This window comes from Gorilla gorilla, chromosome 7 (assembly GCF_029281585.2).
Source record: "Gorilla gorilla gorilla isolate KB3781 chromosome 7, NHGRI_mGorGor1-v2.1_pri, whole genome shotgun sequence".
Lineage (NCBI taxonomy): Eukaryota > Metazoa > Chordata > Mammalia > Primates > Hominidae > Gorilla > Gorilla gorilla.
The window spans coordinates 28,067,216-28,087,442 of NC_073231.2; the positions used below are offsets into that span (position 1 = coordinate 28,067,216).

The 20,227-nt window shown below is 42.9% G+C and overlaps 1 protein-coding gene across 1 annotated transcript; it reads right to left on the reverse strand.

The window, feature by feature from the left end:
• Positions 1–1,389: 1,389 nt before the first annotated feature.
• On the reverse strand, positions 1,390–14,056 carry STC1 (stanniocalcin 1). Its single transcript, XM_004046788.4, has 4 exons — positions 13,636–14,056; positions 11,475–11,617; positions 10,578–10,789; positions 1,390–4,307 (listed from the first exon to the last, which is right to left on the reverse strand). The coding sequence occupies exons 1-4, from the start codon at positions 13,751–13,753 to the stop codon at positions 4,037–4,039; spliced, it is 744 nt and encodes a 247-aa protein (XP_004046836.1). The 5' UTR covers positions 13,754–14,056; the 3' UTR covers positions 1,390–4,036.
• Between the last annotated feature and the right edge of the window lie 6,171 nt (positions 14,057–20,227).

Genomic DNA, 20,227 nt, shown 5'->3' on the forward strand with positions numbered 1-20,227 from the left:
ACTATGGATGAAGGATAATAATAAAAGAAATGTGCTCTTTTTCCTTGGCCAGGTCAGAGTAAAGCAAATGTAGTACATATTTGGCCCTTAAGTGACAATTTATGTACTATCTATTAGTTGCTTTGGGCATAACTGAACTTGGGAAAATGCAATTTGGAGCTAGAAATGAATGATGTTGAGAGAAATGCCCCCATTTGAATTTAAAATATGGGAAAAATTCACTAATATTTAATTGTGAAGATAACCTTCACAATTAAAGGTGTCTCTTATATAAGGTGTCTCTTGAAAAAATTATACCACCGAAGCTCCCCTTTTTATGTGACCAAACTCATAAGCATCCTTCAAGACCCAGCTGTCATTCTGTTGTGAAGTCTTTGACCATTTTCTGAGATAGGGAGCTTTTGCTCTCATTGTTGCAACTTGTATGATAACAGCTGACCCTCGTTGAGCATAATCGTATATTGGGAATATTGTAAGCAGTTCACTTGTTTTATTTCCCCGTAGCAGCTCTGTGAGATGACTGTCACAATCCCCATTTTACAGAGGGAGAAATTGATGTGTTTTGAGATTAAGAAACTCATCTGACATCATGCGGTTAATGAGTGACAGAGCCTGAATTCAAATCTTTTGTTTTAACTGCAGAGCTATCTGCCTTCCTTGTCACACTGATTCAGTTGTCTTTTTCCCCCTCCTCCAACTCTTTCTAAATCATTCATTTAAAGTATTGAAGATGCTATTTTAGCGTTGGGGACACACTGGTGACCAAGCACGTGCTTCTCCTCATCATGCTTTCAGTCTAGGTGAAGGATGGAGAAAAAAAATCTTCCAAAAAGAGACAATAGCATAAATAAAAGACCTGGAAGGGACAGATCCCAATCATTCCCAGAACTGCGTATGTGGCGGGAGCATAGAGGTCACTGAACAGAAAGAAAGTTGGGTCTTACAGTTGAGCAGCCTGTAGACCTTAAAGCTTCTTCCAACCTCGTAAGGAGTTTGGGATACCATCAGTGAGAATAATGGGAGCCACTCAATGTTTTTTAAAAAACTTAGGAAATGTTGATTTAAACAATATGTCAAATTTACATACTGACAATTAGTGACTTTAAAGAAACTAATCAGTCTGTGGTTCATGTTCAGAAATTCTCATTCAATAAGTTTTTCAAGAATAACAATGAAAGACATGGGGGGAAACCAATAAAACGTAACACTTTATTATTATTTTTATCTTAGAAGGAATTCACCAAAGGCTTCATATTATGCTATGGCATCTTTAATTATAAAAATAAGCAAATAAAATAACTTGCATCTGTCATTACCATGATATGTTTCATAACCTTTATATGCACATGGAGCTTAAAAATGTAATTTAACAATAAATAATGACATATACCAGATATGCTCACTGTTTATTCCAGTACTCAGCCAAAAACCTAAATATCATTTAAATTATAAATACATAATGCAAATATAATGGCACAAAAATGTCTAAAGTGCAACCAAATCACAAGAGAAGAATCATGCAAACTGGTCTAGGTCAGCCCCCGAATCACTCTGCAGCAAACACAAGACGAAGCTTTGGAAGTTTGAGGGGGAATTGGAGGGAGTAGGGTGGGGGAAAGAGAAGCAAAAAACTAGCAACATTGTGAGAACTGCTTCTTTCTGTATGTGTAGATATATGTATTGTAGATACATATATAGATATCATCGTGGGGAGAAAAGGGGGGTACCACGGTTTGAAGAGGTCACAGCCAAAAAAAAAAAAAAAAGAAAAGAAAAAAGGAAATCTACTGAACTGAAGAAAGAGAGAAATTTGCTAGGAATACTCATGAACTACTTGTCGCATTGGGGTCCTGGCTTAGTTAGGTTTGCAAAATGGACACAACACACAAACTTTAATAGCTTTTCTGATTCAGAGAAGTCAGCCTTGCCTGGGGGTGGGAAGTGTGGGAGGGAGGGGAAGAGTCTAACTTAGAATATGGTCTACCTGATTTCCAAGAGGCTAAGGCAGTGTCCATAAGTTTGGGGACCTGGGGATGGGACAGTTCTGAGTATAAAAATGCCCTTAACAATCTGATGTCAGCACGCTTAGAGGCTGTGTGGGGACAAAGGCAGCAATGTTTGTGCTGCTGCTGCTGCTGCTGGGTCTGCTGCAATTGCTCTTGGTCCTTGAGCAGCACGTTACTGGTTTTAAAGGCTTTACGGTAAAGTTGTATTGCTTTTCATTTTTCTGGAGATGTGCCCTCTCTCCTCCCACCAGGATCCCTATCACTTGATTTGGTCAAATCTTGAGTTTAGCCTAGTGAGAGTCAAGCACCAATAGTTTCTACCTAAGCGAGTTTGGAGTGGCCCCTGCAGTCCTACCCCTCCTCCCTCTCTTCCTCTCTTAACATTGACCTTTGGTGGGCAGTGACGCTCATAAGGGACTGTTGGGTTCAAGGACAGTGACCCTGAGAAACTACTGTTGTTCATAGATAGGTTAGTCATTTGACTTTGGTGGTCGCCATCTTATAAACATCATGGCAGAAATGATCAAACCACCAGCTCTTTTTCCCTCTTTCTTTCTTTCTTTTTTTTTTTCTTTTTTTCTATTTTTTTACGATCCTACAGAGATGGTCCAGCTGCCAGGACTACTTTGGCAGGCAGCGTGCTACAGGACGAAAATGTAAGAGAAGTCTATTAAGGCTGGACAGCCCAGGGTTATTTATACTCTCTCAGCCCCAAGTCCCCCGGACTAAAGACCTAAAGGCTGATTGACTCATTCCTGATTGATTTAATGGAAAGTCTCCCACCCCATCATCATTTGCCAGAGTACTAGGCACCGATGAAAGGGGACGAGTAAAGAACTGCCACTTCCTAATGTATAGTAGGCCTTATCACACTGTAAGTGGTCCAAGCCCATAGGGATGCTCTTTTTGGTTCCTGGAATTTCCAGTTGGATGTGACAGAGATCTTTCAGTATAGGTCTAAGTCAAGAGTAGCCTCTGGGTTGAGGTGGGCTGGGAGATTAACATCTTACCTGGGGTCCTTCAGACAAACCTGTTGGTTTTTCCTGTCTCATACAGGCCCATCTTAAGTTTTGATGTTGAATTAAAACTACTTCTACCCCCTTAGTTATAAAAAAGGCCACAAGGAGCATTTATGTGGATATCTGGAAGTGAGATAGTTATTCCATTCCCAGGAAAAGAAAAATAAAGCTAAGTTACAAAACTAAATCTATATGCAATAAAGTTATTATATACTGCTTTGTTTAAGCAGAGTCCTCTGGAATTTATGTACAGTACATTAGTTTTCAGCTATTTATATTCCACAGTTAGACCTTAAGATTCTCTGGTTTTAAGACAATTGTTAAAGATACTTTTAAAGCTCTGAGCAGTTACAGTACATAAAGATGTTAGCTTTTTGTTTTTCATTAGATGCAAGAAGATGCAGGCTCAAAGTCTGGTTGGACAGCCAGGCTCAAGCAATTTGGTAAATGTGTCGGAAAGAAAATTAGACATTGGAGGATCAAGACCATAAGACACTAGCTCATTAGAGATCAAGAATTCAAATGTGACATTCATATTCGTCCATGGCCAGCACAGATTCATAACACGAATTCCATTTAACATCTTTATGAGCATTTAAGACATGCATTTAAATAAAGTTTCCTTATCAGCTAACTCTACTGGGGCAACCGTTCTAAAGGGATCCACATCTTCAAATTACAATGGCTGGAGAGTTACATGAATGTTTTGTGTTTGGGGGTGGTCTCAGGGGAGCAGGGGAAAAAACATGGCAGAGGAAGTTGGTAAAAGAGGGTACTTTCTCCTGAGGAGACGCAGAATGATCACATGGATTTTGTTGGTGGGAATGCTGCCATTGCAGAATGTTGGGATATTGATTACAGAAGCCTAGTTTCATGCAATTTTCTTTAAGGGGGATAGAAAATAGGAACTACTTTAAAAAAATCAAACCAGGCACAGTACACTCAAAATTGGTGTGTCAACACCCCTACAATGATACTAGTTTGGTGAGGTTGTGAATAACCTCTCCCTGGTTATGCACTCTCATGGGATGTGCGTTTGATGTGGGAGGGAGAGTCCTCCTCACCTCGGAGGTTCCTGAGGAGGACTTTCAGCTTCTGCGGTTCGTTGGTGCGTCTCCTGTTGAAGTCAGCTCGTGGGTGTGTTTGGGCACAGTGGTCTGTCTGCAGGATGTGGAAGAGGCTGGCCATGTTAGGCCCAATTTTCTCCATCAGGCTGTCTCTGATTGTACTGACTGTGTCTTCATCACATTCCAGCAGGCTTCGGACAAGTCTGTTATAGTATCTGCATCAAGAAAGAGAGTGCATATGGTGGTCATCCAGTGAGAGCCAGGCGAGACCCAGGCTTTCACCCGGGCTCTAGCCAACACGAGTCCCTAATGGCCTGACCATGCAAACATCAATAGTTCATCAGCTGAAGGTGGCTTTTGCTCTCTAACCCTTGTGCCACGTCACCCTAGTTTCAATGCATCTGCTCCTAGGGTTTACCACACAATGCAAGACAGATCTTCATGTTTAGAGTTGAGGAGATTTAGATCACACTTTGAAGAGCAGGCTGACTGTGGTGACTGACATTTTTAGAAACAGAATTACAGAGCTAGCTGGGACCACAGAGACCATTTGGTGACTAGTTCAACTCTCATTTTGTAGAGAAGAAACTAAGGTGGATGAGCTGAAGCAAATTAGAATGAAGTGAGTCCAATGCTCAACACTGAGATTAGTAGCCATTGTACATGCATGTGTAATTATTTTGATGCTTTTTTGTAATTTTCCTTTTTTTGGTGGTGTGTGGGCACAGGTGTGTGTGTGTGTGTGTATGCAGATGTGTGCATCTTCTGATGAAACTTCTGTCTAAGGCCCCCTCTTCTGTGTGCCATGCATTTTTCTACAAAATCTAATGCCCTTATCACATACTTGGACAGCCCTGATAAAAGATATTGACTGACTCCATCTTCAGCCCTCCTTCAAAGGTATATTGTAGTCAGAAGGCCAAATCCTAGGCAAGAAGGCTATTTAAATGGAAATATTGGTGGTTTTTAAGGGTTCGTGCTACTATAATTCATGAATCCTTCTTCTACTATACCAGGGTTTGCTAACCTCTTCCCTTTTTGGATATTTATAGATCTTTGTTTGCCATCACATAGGCCAGCATTTGATGGTTTTGTGATGGCTTTCTTTCGCTGACTAGACTGTAAGCTTACTGAAGGCAGGATTTGTGTCCTTCTTTGTATTCCTTATGGCCCGGTGCCATCGTGCTACATTGCCTGATCACTGCACATTTGTTGATTTATTTTGCAGCCACTAAGGAAATGGAGTTTTAAGAATATAATTCTCTCCAATAAGTAGTGATTCCCAGAAGAAAACTTATCTGTAGTTTTAGTAAATTTTACCAAAACCCCTTGTGTTTGGTATCAGTTACTTTCATCTTTGCAGCGAATTCTTTAAATACCCCCAAGCAATGTAGCTAAGCTTTGTGGCTCAGAAAGGATTAAACTGTCTAATATTTAGGGCATATCAATGACTTGTCCTGTTATTTGGGAAGACAGTTCAGGTATTATCCAATTTAGACTGGGATGCATTTGGTCCATTTTGCAGTCGCAGTTGAGTTGTCAAAACCCATTAGCTCTGTGTTCGCTAATAAGAGACTCAGTGACAGTGACCTGCAGTATTTACATGGAGAGAATCTTTTCTCAGAGGAGCCCAAGGATCTCTGGGGCCACCAGGTCTTCCGTGAAAAGAAACCTGTTTATTTTTAACTCACCAAACAGTGCACAGGATCAAACATCTTTCTAGAATAACTTAATCCCCCAGAGAGGTTATTTCAAAGATGTATGGTAAATAGCATGGAACGTGGGTAATGAGGTGATATGGTCACCCTTCTGTGGCCCAGCAGAAGGAAGCTGGGGACTGAGAGGCAAGTGCAGTGTCTTGGTTGCTGACACAGGCCTGGTGAAACCCTTCCCTCCAGGGAGAATTATATCCAGCTGTGGTCAAAACTGGGACTCTCTGGCACAGAGGAACATTTTCCAACTCTTTGGAATTACAAAGCACATGAGTCAAAGGAGATCTCCTTTGGATGGGGAAATGGGGAGAAAACCAGTTTTGGAGAAACATAGAATAAACAACTTTGCACCAGCAGCTTCTGACATCTACACACCCATATAGATCTCCAGGCATCTCCTGGCTCTTGGGCTCTGCTAGGACCTGGGTCCTTTGATGGCTGTGTCTATTTCAGAGGGTGATTAGGTCCTGGTGGGTGGTTTCTGATCTCCCATCCCTCCAATAAGGACTTTATAACTTAGAAGTTAACCCTTCCATTTCTAGAAAGAGCTGTTCATGCCAGATGAGTCCCCAGATAGGCTGGAAAATACAATCTTTCCCTAGAAAGGGATAAAAAGAAATGCTAGTTCTTCCTTAGAAGGACTTGAAAGCTCTTGTCTGGACAAAGAAGTCTAGTACCCTTAAGGTAATTAAGCTTCTGCAGCTAGCTTTGCAGCTTCAGGGCCATACATTTCCTTCAGGCCCCACTTTGTCAGAGTGCCTGCTCTTTTTTGGAGGGTTTCTACCTTTCTACCTTTACTGTTGCTTTGTCTGCTGGCTCAGATATGACACCTGACCTTGGTGTTTCTTGACAATGACCCTTGCCAGCCTGAGGGCTCTTAGTGAGAACCACCCACCCCCACTGGAATCTACCCTATTTCCCTCATGGGGCTTTTGTTAACTCAGCAAGGGCAGGCTGAGAAAGCTCTTTAGAATATAAAACAAAGTCCATGTCTCTATTAGTAGTTCTTCAAAGGCTGGAAAATTTGTCAGGATTCTTTGATGTCACCAGTTTCTCAGTATGAGCAATAGGTTAACCAGTGCCTGTCCAGTAAGGGCTGGAATAGCCATTTACCTCTGGGATCATGCTTGCCAATGACATAGCCCTTTCCTGTGTCACTAAGTGAGATGGATTATTTAAGAGGTTGTGTCTCCAGCAAGAGTTGACTTAGCAATCGTCACCTATTTAGTGAGCACCTTCTTGTGCTATGGTCTTATAGTTCCTATAGCTATCGGTAGGATGTGTCCATCCTTTTGGGAGAGAAAGGACGCAAATTTAATTGTGGACTACCACGGTGCACATATATTCAATTGTGCTTGGTATTCTATTTTTGGGTTGTGGCTATTTCCTGCAGATTTTGCTGGCTGCCATTTTTGAAGTAGAAATCAAATAGCTTGGCTCAAGGCCACATGAGTTCTAAGCCCAACTTAGTTATTCACAAGCTGTGTGACCTTCAGCAGGTCACTCCACTCTCTGAGCCTTTCTTCTTTAATCAGTAAAATGAGGCAGTTAGTCTAGTTAACCTCAGCAGTCATCTCCAACTATGACATTCTATGTTTCTAGGGATTCAATACACATTTTTCTTCTCAATTTTACAAAAAATAGAGCAGCTCTGCTTACATCCCCTCCTTTGCAGTGGTAGTTAGGACTGCTTAAGAAGATCCCTTTTTGGCTGGGCATGGTGGCTCATGCCTGCAGTCCCAGCACTTTGGGAGGCCAAGATGGTGGATCACCTAAGGTCAGGAGTTCAAGACCAGCCCGGCCAACATGATGAAACCCTGTCTCTACTAAAAATACAAAAATTAGCTGGGCGTGGTGGTGAGTGCTTGTAATCCCAGCTACTCTGGAGGCTGAGGCAGGAGAATTGCTTGAACCCAGGAGATGGAGGTTGCAGTGAACTGAGATCTCACCACTGTACTCCAGCCTGGGCAACAGAGCGATACTCTGTCATAAAAAAAAAAAAAAGAAGAAGAAGAAGAAGATTCCTTTCTTTATCTTTATGGAGGATGGAGGAGATGTATTGGAAAGACTTGGTGGACTAAGTGTTCTGATCACCCAGCCTGAAAGGACATTTTTAATTATGTTTCTTTTTTCTCACTTTGAAAATTCCATCCCTGACCTTTTTTTTTTTGATAAAGAATAAGATCAGATATTCTCCATAGCTACTGTTTCAGCCATGCTTACCCAAATATACACATACTGCCTAGGAACGTTCTGTGTGAGGGTTTATAAATAGTCCTTTGTTTCCCTTGATCAATATTATTCTTCTGTTTCCTGTTCCCTATCCATGCCCTAGAGAGTTGGAAGCTTTGTCAGTTTTCCCACTCTGGATCTGGGTTAGTCTAAGTGGTTCCCAAGCCTCACACCGCCCTGCTGGCCTGATCAATTTTGCCTGCTTCCCACAGGGTTGAAAGCATAGTCTGCAAATTCAGGCAGGTGGAAACTCCAGCTACCTCTTTACCCTCTAGGTGCATTTCTGTCATGGAAAATCCCCTTGTTCTGGCTCCTGGTCCAGTCACAGGCTTTTGGATTCTCCCAGCCCCAAATCTCATGCTAGATAAGTCACAGGAAGGTGGAATGAACCTGTAACTACTTCCTCTTGCAATTCTGTGCCAATTGGCACTGACTTAGCGTGTGTCTATGGTGGGATAGAGGCTGGGAAAGCAGGATGTCTCAGGAAGGTGAGCAGCTTCAATGGAGCAAAGCAAGCCCAGCATGGAACCGGACATTTCTGCAATCCTGAGCAGGAATAATATAGCCTGTTAAAGTGAAATTTTTGGAGAAAAGTTGCATGGAAGATTCTGGTTTTCAAGGGCTGGCCACATTTTTTTTTTTTCTCCAATTGACCTTTCCTAATGAGTCCCTAAGATGAAAGAGGGAGATAAGAAGACTTTCTTTGTGACCATTTTCTAAAGGTGTTGAAAATAAGGCACTGATTAGAAGAAATAATGGCCTGGTTAAAAATGTACTAGTCTCTTCTTAGATAAATTGGGACCTCTAGTCGAGTAGCTATATAGTTCTGCCTAAAGACCTCTCTGCCTTTCTAATGGAAGACGCTACTTCAGATGAAATAGGGAGATTAGTATCGCCTCAAAATTGGAAATATGCCGTATTATAGATCATGATTTGTCACAGAATCCTTAAGGATCTAAATTGTAATAGTGGCTTTGCTAATGTACCTCTCCCCCCACCCCTAACTACCACACAAACACATACTTTGTCCTTAGCCCCTGTCTGGCTAAGAATTCTTCATTTCTTTTCCTAATGGTGAAGGAAGTCTCCAATAATTAATCAGATCTCCCCTCCCCACCCTCTGCCCCTGTTTCCTCTGTGCAATAAGAATCTTCCTAGGGGAAATTTAAAACCAAGAGTTATATAGAGACAGCCCACTTGAGAGAAATGGTTGGATTTTTCTGTTCTGAGGAAACCATTTAGAACCCCATTATAAAGTCACTTCCAAGGACTAGAGAAGTGATTTTTACAAATTGATTTGTGGTTCTGAAGGGCACTCACCTGTAGTTAAGGGTGAAAAAGAAATTTTACAAAGCGTTTGTGTTAGGCACCTTAGCCTTTCCCTAAGGAGGAACTACTTTTTTGTTGCATGTATGTACATGACTAAATCACTTGTAAGCCCCAGAGGGACTTGGCTGTTGCCACTGTCTTAAGAAGGGTGGTGGCACCTGGCTAGGAAATTAATCAGATAAGCCTGTGATAACTCTCAGGTGGTCAGAGTAACATGCAAAGCACTGATCATTGTGGATATGTGCAGATTTGAGTGGAGAGTCAAAGAATCATAGAAATTCAAGGCTGGGAGTCAAGTTTTTAGGCTGAGGGATATCACAGGGGGCTAAACTTGACCGGTCTGCACTGCCCCTGCCAGACCTCCACGCCAACCCCATTGGCATCTCTTAGTTCTTGCTGGGAACCTTTCCAGGCCACGCACGTGAACTGAGGATGCCAGCTGTCTCATGTAACAGGAATTCACTCCTGGCTGGTAAAAACACTGAAAAGTACAATGCCCAGATGTTACTGTACTAGCTCAGTGGCCTTGGGTGGTGTTTGAATACTAAGATGAGAATGGGATCTGGACAGCCATAAAACACACTCATTCTAGGAAATCTTGGGCTAGAGGAATGGGATAACATAAGGCCTGGAAGGAAACCTGAAAATGGTCCAGTCCAGCCATTTTGCTTTTTACAAAGGAAATCTGAGCCCCAGGGAAGTGAGATGGCTTGCTCTGGGCTACCCAGTGAAATCTCTGACTGTGTTTGGGACTGATTTGAAATAGATGGAGACTTAAAATCTGCATTATGACATTTAACCAGAGGGCTTTTTTTTTTTTTTTTTTAATCATGGCCAATTGTGTTGTTGCACGGTCATGGTTTCAGCCAAATCTGATGTCTTAAAAGCTTGTTTCCAGAAACTTCACCATTCCCTTCAGGCTTATGGCAAAAAAATGGTCAATGAAAGCACCCAGGGATGCTGCAGATGAGGCTGGCTTTCTATGAGCTGCATGAAAAGACTTTTCCTATAACAGTAGGGAAAAAAAAGCCCAAGCTGCTTAAACTGTCACAACCAATCACAAACATATTTTTTTCTTGCAAAAGCTGGGAAGACTGCAAGCTAAAATAAGAGCATGACTGTGGCAATTTAACCCTCCCTCCCAGTCTGGCTCTGCCAGCCAGCCACCTGCTCCCAGTCCCCTGATTGTGAAAAAGTAGACTCAGTTTGTACCTGTTGGAGAAGTGATTGGGCAGCTGGACGACCTCAGTGATGGCTTCAGGGTTCCGCTTGGCGATGCTGCACACATTCAGCTTGCTGTAGCACTCTTCCTGCACCTCAGCAATCATCCTTTGGAAAGTGGAGCACCTCCGAATGGCGAGGAAGACCTTGGAGGTGACCCCGTTGGCGATGCACTTTAAGCTCTCTTTGACGAATGCTTTTCCCTGCCATGGAGGAAGGACAAGAGGGAAGTCTTTAACTTGACCTGACAAAGAGGATGGGCATACACATGGAGGAATTTAAGGGGGCTCATCTGGGCAACGTATCATGGCCATCTGCATATCCTTGCAATGAGATTGCATGTCTCGGCTAAAAAAAAGCCCTCTCCCCATCTCCCTGGATTCCCTTGAGAATTAAGCTCTACTGAAATGAAATTAGAGAAAAAAAAGATGAACCGTGATCAACCATTCTGCAGCTTAAAAATAGTCGTAATCTGACTTCATATTCTTGAGATTGAGACTTTGAGAATTCAGATCAAAAGCTAGTATATTAGGTCATGCAGAGAGAACTTCCTTGTTCTACGCACGTTTTTATGTCCTCTCACAGAGGAAAATCTTTTTGGCTTATCACCCCTGGCCTTATAAGACAGCCTCTACTAGCTCCTTAGAATCATGCATTAGAGTGAGTGGGGCGTGTCTTATACAGAACCTATTTCCTGGCCAGATGAGTGCCTCTGTGTGTGTGTGTGTGCGTGCACACACTTGTGCATACACATGCTGAGATGGGAATTTAGAGTGGGGAAGCTGAGAAGCGGGGCTGGTTCCCTACAAGACTGGTTCCTAAGAACCATGGTCTAACACACTGTTAAAGACAAGCAGCCAGTGGGAGCAGGGGTCAAGGTTTTATTACCTGAGTGTCAAATTTAGCAGCGCTGTACAAGAAGGATTTACAGATGTCATACATCCCATCTGTGTCACAGGTGGAGTTTTCCAGGCATGCAAAAGCCCCACAGCCGACCTGTAGAGCACTGTTGAGGCAGCGAACCACTTCAGCTGAAAGAGACAAATCCATCCATTCTGGGTCAAACAGTGAGGATGGCTGGGTGGGATCAAGTGGGTGCAGAGGTGAATTTCAAGGACATGAGGTCAGAAGAACTTATCCTAGGAATCTGTCATGAGGGGCAATTGATAGACCCATTTGATTGAGAAAGAGAGGATAGACAGGCTCCTTTTGTTTATGATTGCTGGAGTACATGATGGACAGGGAGGGAGTTCTCTGTTTCAGACACACGCTCCCTGTTTCACCATTACCTACAATTTTGGTGTCTGGAGAAGTGAGGCTCAAGTCTGGAAATGCACAGTGCCTTTAAGCCATTCCATAGAATCAAAGGTCATTGCTTAGCACTTGAAAGCATGGGAAGGCAGGAGACAGTGGCTAGTGGTCAGGTTTAAGAGGTAAAAGGGCCAGGGAATCCATCTAGCTTTGGAAAAATGCACTCCCGAGTAAAAAGCATGGGATTTTAGTCTAAATGGCAGAGAAGACTGTGCCAGGAGTCCACTTGGAGACCCTTCTGATTTCAGGCTTTTAACTTACCGTCATATTGTCAAAAAGAAATCTGATCCGTTCATGTTTCACCCCAACCCTCCACTAGGACAGTGCTTAGAGGTATGCATAATCTCTTTCATATTAAAAGCCTTTTAAAAAAGAAAGAAAGAAAGAAAGAAAGAAGAAACACAGGTGTGGAATAACCAGGCCAAGGCATCCCTGTGCAAGACTGGAAGAAAACCGCAAAAAACTTGCATGAGGCTTTCTACATTCTGGATAAGATCTCCCATAAAAGTAATTTTTCTCCCACAGAAGGGGGGTGTTCTGGCAGGCAGCTAGGCAAGGAATGATCTGCAGCCTTCATGCCATAGGATTCTCCTCTGAGATCAAAAGCATGGTTCAGTTAGTCTTCCCCACCCCCTCCCACCACCCGCAGCCTCTAGGATGTTACAAGTCATTTCCCTAATTATATATTTCCACGGGTTTAAATTATAACTTTGCTTTAAGCAGTTTTAATATGCATTAGGGCTGCTATTGTTTTAGGCAAGCTCGAATTGTGAATCACTGCATCTCTATAGCAACTAAGTACAAAAGGAAGTGAAGCAAAAGCCCTCCTCTCGGCAGGGACCTGTGTGCTCTTCCAAGGGGATCATCATCTGCAGCATTTTGACACCTGCGATCCGGTCTTTGCTGACAGTTGGAGGACAGAGGGCAGTATTGGAAGGGGAACAAGTGGAGCCAGAGAAGTCAAGAGGCAGAGGTGTCAATGCGGGCTTCCTAATGATTCTTTTCCTTCAGAAGCCAAGATAATGCACAATTAACTGCTCCAAGAGTCAAGACGATAGTGAGACCTTACCCTTGCAGAAACAGCTGCTACGTTTCACAATTTTTTTTTTCTAGGGGCTCTCTGGCTACGGGCTGCAGGGACGACTGAATGGAGCCCTAGAGAGCCAGGAGGGAGACAGGCAGCAGGGTTGGGGGTGGGATGTATGGGGTTTTCTCTGAATCCGCCCTGGATTTGTCAGACTTGAGGGCTATGGTTCTGAAAATCAGTCTGAAGAGGGAGCTTTTCTGTGTATTCTCTTAGGTAGAGAAGTCAAGAAGTGAAGAGGTAGGGTCTTAAGAGGAAAGGAAGAGGGACAGCATCAAACAAGCCAGGTCTTACCTTAGATCAGCTTCTGGAAAGTATAGAGAGCGCTTTGAAGCATGCCAACATTCAAGCCTTTCCTCCCCTCTCACCCCTCCCCCTCCAAGAGGGTACGTGCCAGATTTCAGGCAATCAGGCTAGGCTTATGCAATGAAATACCCTCAGCAGAGCGTCCAGCTTCTTCGTTTAGTTGCATGCAATTTATTAAACAAAGGAGCTCCACTGCCTAAGGCTATTGGATTACACTGGCAGTTTATTGCCATCAGGCATGAAGCACATTTATTATCAAGATCAGCCGTCACAGACACAGTTGCAAAAGGGAGAGGCAAATGAGGACAGCTCTTTGGGGGAGAAACTGCTCTTGGGTTTGCTGCTTACCTGAGTTTTGAGCCGCCACTCGGGATTTCCTGGGGCTCACAGAGTCATTCTGCTCTGCCTCATGGGTTGCAGAAGCACTGATCACCAGCACCAGAAGCACTGCTGAGTTTTGGAGCATTCTCTGAGAAGTTTCCGCTAAGTTGTTGGGTTTTTTTTTTTCCTGCCCCCCTTTCCTCTTTCCCTCTCCTGGCTTGAGTGAAGATGTGGATCTGGATACACTGAAAGCTTAGGTGAGGATTTGATGAGGATTTTTTTTTGTTGTTGTTGCTGGTGATGCTGCTGCTGCTGCTGCTGCTGCTGCTGCCACCGGTGCCTCCGCTGCTGCTGCTGCTGTTGCCGCCGCTGCTGCTGCTGCTGCCGCCGCCGCTGCTGCTGCTGCAGTCGCTGCTTCTTGCACCTCTGGCTTTTGCAAACTGGGGGCCCAAGAGCTGCACCCAGGGATTTTATAGCCGTTCTTATCGGTCCTCAGGATCAAGGACCAATCAGGTCCCTCAACTGGTCTGGTGAGCCAATAAGAGGGCATGCAATTCAGCTGGAGCTTTTTGACTTCTTAGAAATATTTTCCAGCAAATTAAAAGTACCTGCTGCCAATGTTTTATATGTGTGTGTGACTGTGTGTGCAGAGATGTGTGAAAAAGCTATTTTCGTGGAAGTAAGAGATAACTCTGTATTGATTGAACTAAAGAAAAAATCCTGTAGAAATCTCTCCAAGTTGCTTTTTGAAATCTAGCCATCTTTTTTTCTAATGAGCCACTTGGGGGAAATGGATAGCAGGGGTATGGTGGGGAAATGTGATCTCTTTAGATGAGAACTTAACCTGCTTACAGCAGTTTTACTCTAATTTTAACAGCACATTCTCGGTTCTGTTTTGTAGGCTACAAATGCAATAACTCCCTATCTTCTCTGTGTGTACATGTTCACATGTCTATGATGCATTTTTGTTTGTATGTGGACATCCTGGGTTCTCACTCACACATTTGAGCCCTTGAGGGGGAATTTATGTGAGTGGAAAAGCCTTGGGGCACTGACATATGACAGCTCAGAGCTGAAGCCTTAGTCCCCCTACTGATCAACCTATGACTCTGGCTAAGTCTTTTTACCTTGCCCCACCTCTGTTTTCCCATCTGTAAAACGCCAAAGTTGGACTCTGACATTCTGTATACCTCTAAAATAATGTGATTCTTCAATAATCAAATCAACTTTGACTTCATCTTTTCAGTCACCAGCAAAATTGCATAGTCCAGGAGTGTTAGTTACCCCAGGTACACATGTGCACACCTGCACATAACACACTCAACAGGGAGACATCATGAATGCCTGAAAATTAATAATCTGTGTTGAAGCCCAGCAACTTTATAACCACTTTGAAACAATAAGCTGGCCAAAGCAAGACTAAACCTGCTGAATGGAAACCAGTTCATTTCTTGGGGAAAGGGGTAGGAAAAAAGGGGGCAGAATGGAAAGAAGGAGTAGAGAAAGACCAGAATGTGTAGGAGAGAAGAATGATAAGCTCTAGACTTAATAGGAAAATTGCACTGCAATCACAAATCATGCCTGGTATAGAAACTTATATTTTCTTATAAGTGAGTTGTAGGCAATGCTGAGGTTTGTCCCCAACATGTGAAGGAGGTTAATGAGCCAGGAGAGGACTTCTTAGGGTAGGAAGGTGGTGAAGGTATTATACAATAAAACCTTTAATAATTTTGGGGAAGTAGATGAGAAAGGGCCACTGGTGATTCATACAGATTTGGGCAGGATAGTCTTGCAGAGAAACGGGGCCAGTGGCTTTACTTTGAATCCTAAAACCTTCAAACAAAAGTTGAAGAAAGAGTGCCAACCCTGTTAACCACCAACTAAACCAAGTGTCAGCTCTGTATATGTTGTGGGGTGATAAGGCGGTGGGGGGCGGGGGGGTGGCGGCGCGGTTCTGGGTGATGATAGCCTATCCCTCACAAAATAGGGTTGTTTGGGAAGTATGAAAGTTTGCTAGAAAAAGGAATAGAAGGAGTAAAGGATACAGGAAATATCTAAAAGAAAGGAAGGGAATTTTCAGATTTACATTATATAACAAGAATACATTTTAATTTATATTAACAGGCAGTATTGGTATTTCTTTAGAACCTTCTGGGCTGAGTGCTAGGGGACAATGTGGGAGGACAAATGAGAAGACATAGAGAAGAAGGTAAGTTCATGATTCTTGTCCTGAAGGTACTTGCAGGTGAGTTGTCAAGATGACCAGCCACAGTCATACTTCCTAAAGGTTCGGGATGTCAGGACCTCATATAGTAAGACACAGGCTCAGGCAGCACTGGCTGGAGATGTGGGGAAAGCTCTTGAGGGAAAGATCAGTGGGGAAAGATGTAAACTGCTGTTGTTGCTTTTTAAGAATTTAGGAAAAAGCTATGCTATTTCATTTTTAAAAAACAAAGCTTGTATTGTGGAAAGCTTCAAGGTTGTTTGTATTGCTTTAGTTAGAAGTAGTGGATGCCAGGCAAGGCAATAGAGTTTCTCAGTGCTCTCTTCCAGAAAGGGAGTAAGAGGACAGATGCGTATTCCTCCCAAGGGTCTTGACTTCTGTTCTTTAGCATTCTCTACCTCCTTGGCCATTATTCATCATCTAAGGCAGTGCCATTTGTTTCTCTTGGGCTTTCCCTGAGTTGGTCTGCTTGGCTTGGTAGGGTGATGATTTACCACCAGCCATCCACTTTGTTTTTCCAACTCTCTGTTGCTCTCACCAGAACACGATGTCCTACAAGCATCAAGATGTGTTTGTGTTTTTTTTTCTGATGTTGATTTATTATTCCTTCTTATTTTGCTCACTTACTGTCTTGTGCCTGGAAGTTCATTGCTAGGTGTGCCAAGTGTTTCCCAATAACAGGTAAACTGTCCTTTGAAGGAATACAATAGTGGTCAGCCCATTGATTTGAATGTAACTAGTATGCATGCCAATACATTTGAGAACCTTAGGGGAAGGAGCTGAAGTCTACATGAAATGCCCAGTGTAAAATTTCTGCCTAGAATGTCATGGTATGTGGATATCCAAGTGCCCTCAATCATTGTGCAACTGTCTGGAACTGTGATATAGCAATGATAAAAGGGTCTTGGGGACCCTGGTGGTGATGTCTGGTTTCTTTGTAACTTCTCTTGGGGGTCTGAGAGAATATGGAGGAGTTTGCTTAGCACTCTTCAGAGTCTGAGTTTTATCCTGCAAGGAACAGGAAGTTATTCGGGCTCTTGAGTAGGAATTGTTAAATGATGGGTGGAAATAAGTGTTTAGGCAAGATCGTTTCATCATACTTATGATGGTTTGGAGGAAGAAAAGAACAGAAGTTTTAAGACTTGTTAATAACAGAATTTTGTTGATGAGATTCTGGCCTACAATGGTTGTGGCAGGAAAGGAAGGGAGACAAATATGAGAGATGTTTTAAATGAACTGGAAATTATTAATTAACCTAAGGATTGTCTTGGGAAAAACCTTTCTCCCAGTTTAGTGGTGATGGAGATAATACACATGAGGACTTTTCCCTCCTTATATTTTAGTTATGACTTTTAGTTGACAGGACTATCTAGTGTCTCTGTTAGGCAGGTGCTTTCTGGCATACTGTTGAGCAGCAGAATTACCTAAAAAAAGGACTTGACTGCAATGTGCACCCGAGTGCGCCCAAGTGCAGTGGGTGGGAGGGGAGGGTATACTTTGCCATTGCCCTGAGCAGGGAAAGTGCTAAGAAGTTGGTGGGAGAAGCTGCCAACACCTAAGACTGGGTGATGATGCCCTGGCTGTGCCCGTGCAAGGCTGGCATGAGTTCAGTGAGAAGATTAAGCCAAAAATCTCTGGGGCTTTGTTGGATTTGGCTAGCTTAAAGCTAAGCAGTGAACAGCTCTTTGCCTTTTGGTGAGAGGAGCCCAAGAACAGAGCATGTTTTCTTGGTAAATGTTCGTGTGTGTGTGTGTGTGTGTGTGTGTGCACGCGTGTTTGGCTAAAAGAATGCAAGACCCACCAAGGTTGTTTTGGCATAGTGACCAAAGTTGGACCATTTTTCTTTGGGAATTCTGAGCCTGTGTTTTTTTCAATTGGACTTTGGGCTGTTGATTCATGCCTTCCTAACCTCAAGACAAAGAAGAAGAAGAAGGAAAATGAGGAAGATGAGGGGAAAACATTTTTATTTACTCTTCTATAAAGGCACCAGATTATCTGTGTGGACAGTCCTCAATTCATGAGAAAATCTGTGCCATTTGCAAGTCTTTGATTGCTGTAAACTCTACTAAAGAAAGAAGGTGAGAAAATATATTAAGAGGGCAAACTCCCCACTTCTCTCCTTTGTTGATGGAAGGTGACTGTGTGCCTGGTTCTAGGTCAGGTGTTGTGGGAAATGCAGAGATGGTTGACCTTTGCCTGCGCTCCATGAATTCCCAAGCTAGTTCTTAAGGCATGCATATTGTATTTGAAGAAGAATATCTGTTTTCTGGAAATACAATACAGCAAGTGGGTTGGAATAGAGTTTGTAGATTTGGATTCAATTAACATTTACTGGGTGCCTATCTGCTCTATGCCAGGCATTACTGCAGAGGCTTCTCAACTGTGAGCAAAGAACTGCTCTCCTCCCTTCCCACAGGAGGATCTGGGGATCCAAAGAGAAGAATGGCTCTCCCATAGTCTTAAAGTGGATGGTAGAAAAATCTCCTGAGATTTGCTTATTACAGAAGCAGCTCTGGGTTCTTTAGTTGTGTGACCAGAGCAGTGATAGAGAGAGTGTACATGCTGAGAGCCCTGCCCCTCCGGGTGCGGGGAGCAGGGTACAGGAAAAAGAAATAGACAGGATGAACTGACATGCTTAAACCAGAACAGGCAAGTTGAAATTAGCCTCTACTCCTGTTAACATCTGCTTCTCATACCTTCACGTATAAGTTCCAATGTCACTTTATATCAGAGAGGACAAATTCATCATTCTAGAGCAGCCTGAAAATCTTCAAAGTTTCACATGAGGCTTCTGAAGCAAATAGGAAGAGGATTTGTGTGTCATGGAATCTGTCCTTTGAAATAGCTCTTGGGGAGACCTAAAATGACATTACTCTATTGAGACACATGAGGGCGCTCGGACCAACCAACAATGAGGATCTGTTTCCTTTAAAAAAAAAAAAAAAAGTTGTGAGCTGGATATGTTCGATCAGCCTTTGTTTCATGTTGTCAGGATGCTTCTGTGTTAGTGGTCTAGGGCAGTCACCTATAACTTAGCCCTTGAGCTTACAGATTAGTGTGGTCCTGCATATTTGGAAGTTTTGCACCATATACCATTCTATATACTATTCTATTACTGCCTGATAGGGAAATAGGTTGCAGGCAAGTTTCTTACCTGATCAGCCCCAGTCCTAAGTGAAGATCAATATCTGTACTCAAATTGTTCAAGGCAGTTGAGAGGATATGTCAGATAATACACTTGAGGTACTTTGGGCTTCTTAGTTTAAAAAGAGGATTCTATTTCAAGGTGGTAGTGAGCATTCCTCTTCATTACTAGAGAAAAAGAAACCTTTCATTCATTTTTCTACCTAGGATTTTTTTTTCCAGTTGTCTCTAGGCAGATCAAGGCTGAATAACTTAATCTATTTATGTCACTTTTTGTGCCCATCTTCCTGCTTGGAGATCTTCCAGGGGAGTGTGGGAGGCAGACATCAGGACAAACCTGTGCATCTGCTACTTCATGCTCCTGTCCCCAGACACCTTTGTGAAGAAGGGGTTTTGCATTCAGTTGGATGCAGGGACTGGTTTGCAATACCCGAAGGGTGGGGCAGGCTGTCACGCTGAGCATGTCTGAGATGTGCAGACCCCTTCAGTGAGAGGGTCAGGGCTTACCACTTCCAGTGACAAATCCATCCATCAGTGTGCATTTATTTCTTTTGCTCTCTGTGCCGGAAATGGTGTTAGTATTGTGAGAGTGCAATGAAGTCGTGGGGCAAGGCTTGGGCTCGTAACACTGAACCCAAGGTAGCATATGCATGGTGTTAAAACCGAGCTATAATGAGTAGGGCTGATCAATGATGCCAATGAATTTGTGAAATAGAAATATTTAAAAGTCCACCCCAGCAACCCATGCTGAAGCATCATTCTGACATATTTAGCCTAAAGCCAGCTTGTCATTTGCAAAATGCTGTCAAATTGTAAAGAAGTGTCTTTCAGCCATTCCTAAGTGCTAGACAAATCTATCATTACTAGTTTATTGGCTGAGAAAGAGAGGTGTGGGGAAGAAACAGCCTTTATACAAAGTTACCTGGCAAGTCAGGAAAAGGGCTAGACTAGGAGATTATAGATTTCTTTACTTGATGTTTGGAAATCTTGCCAATAATTTTTTTTATGGCAATTCAGATGTATTTTATAATCAAATTGCATTTAATATGCTTTAGGCTAAAGTGCAATTAACAGACATCAGTTCCTGGCTTTGGATGGGTATCATGGGAGAATCAACATATTCCCGTTACTATATCAGAGTAGTAAAGTGCAGAATGCAGAGTCAGAATTTATACTGGAAGATTTTGATAATGGTAGCAAAAATGGTCACCCAGTACCATTTTGTCTGCTTTTACAGAACACAGTTCTTGT

Excerpts from the sequence above, each read along its gene's own strand:
- STC1 (XM_004046788.4), bottom strand. The coding sequence starts at position 13,753 with ATGCTCCAAAACTCAGCAGTGCTTCTGGTGCTGGTGATCAGTGCTTCT. Across the intron at positions 11,618-13,635 it reads AGTGGCGGCTCAAAACTCAG|CTGAAGTGGTTCGCTGCCTC; the intron begins GTAAGCAGCAAA and ends TGTCTCTTTCAG. Across the intron at positions 10,790-11,474 it reads CTGCTAAATTTGACACTCAG|GGAAAAGCATTCGTCAAAGA; the intron begins GTAATAAAACCT and ends CCTCCATGGCAG.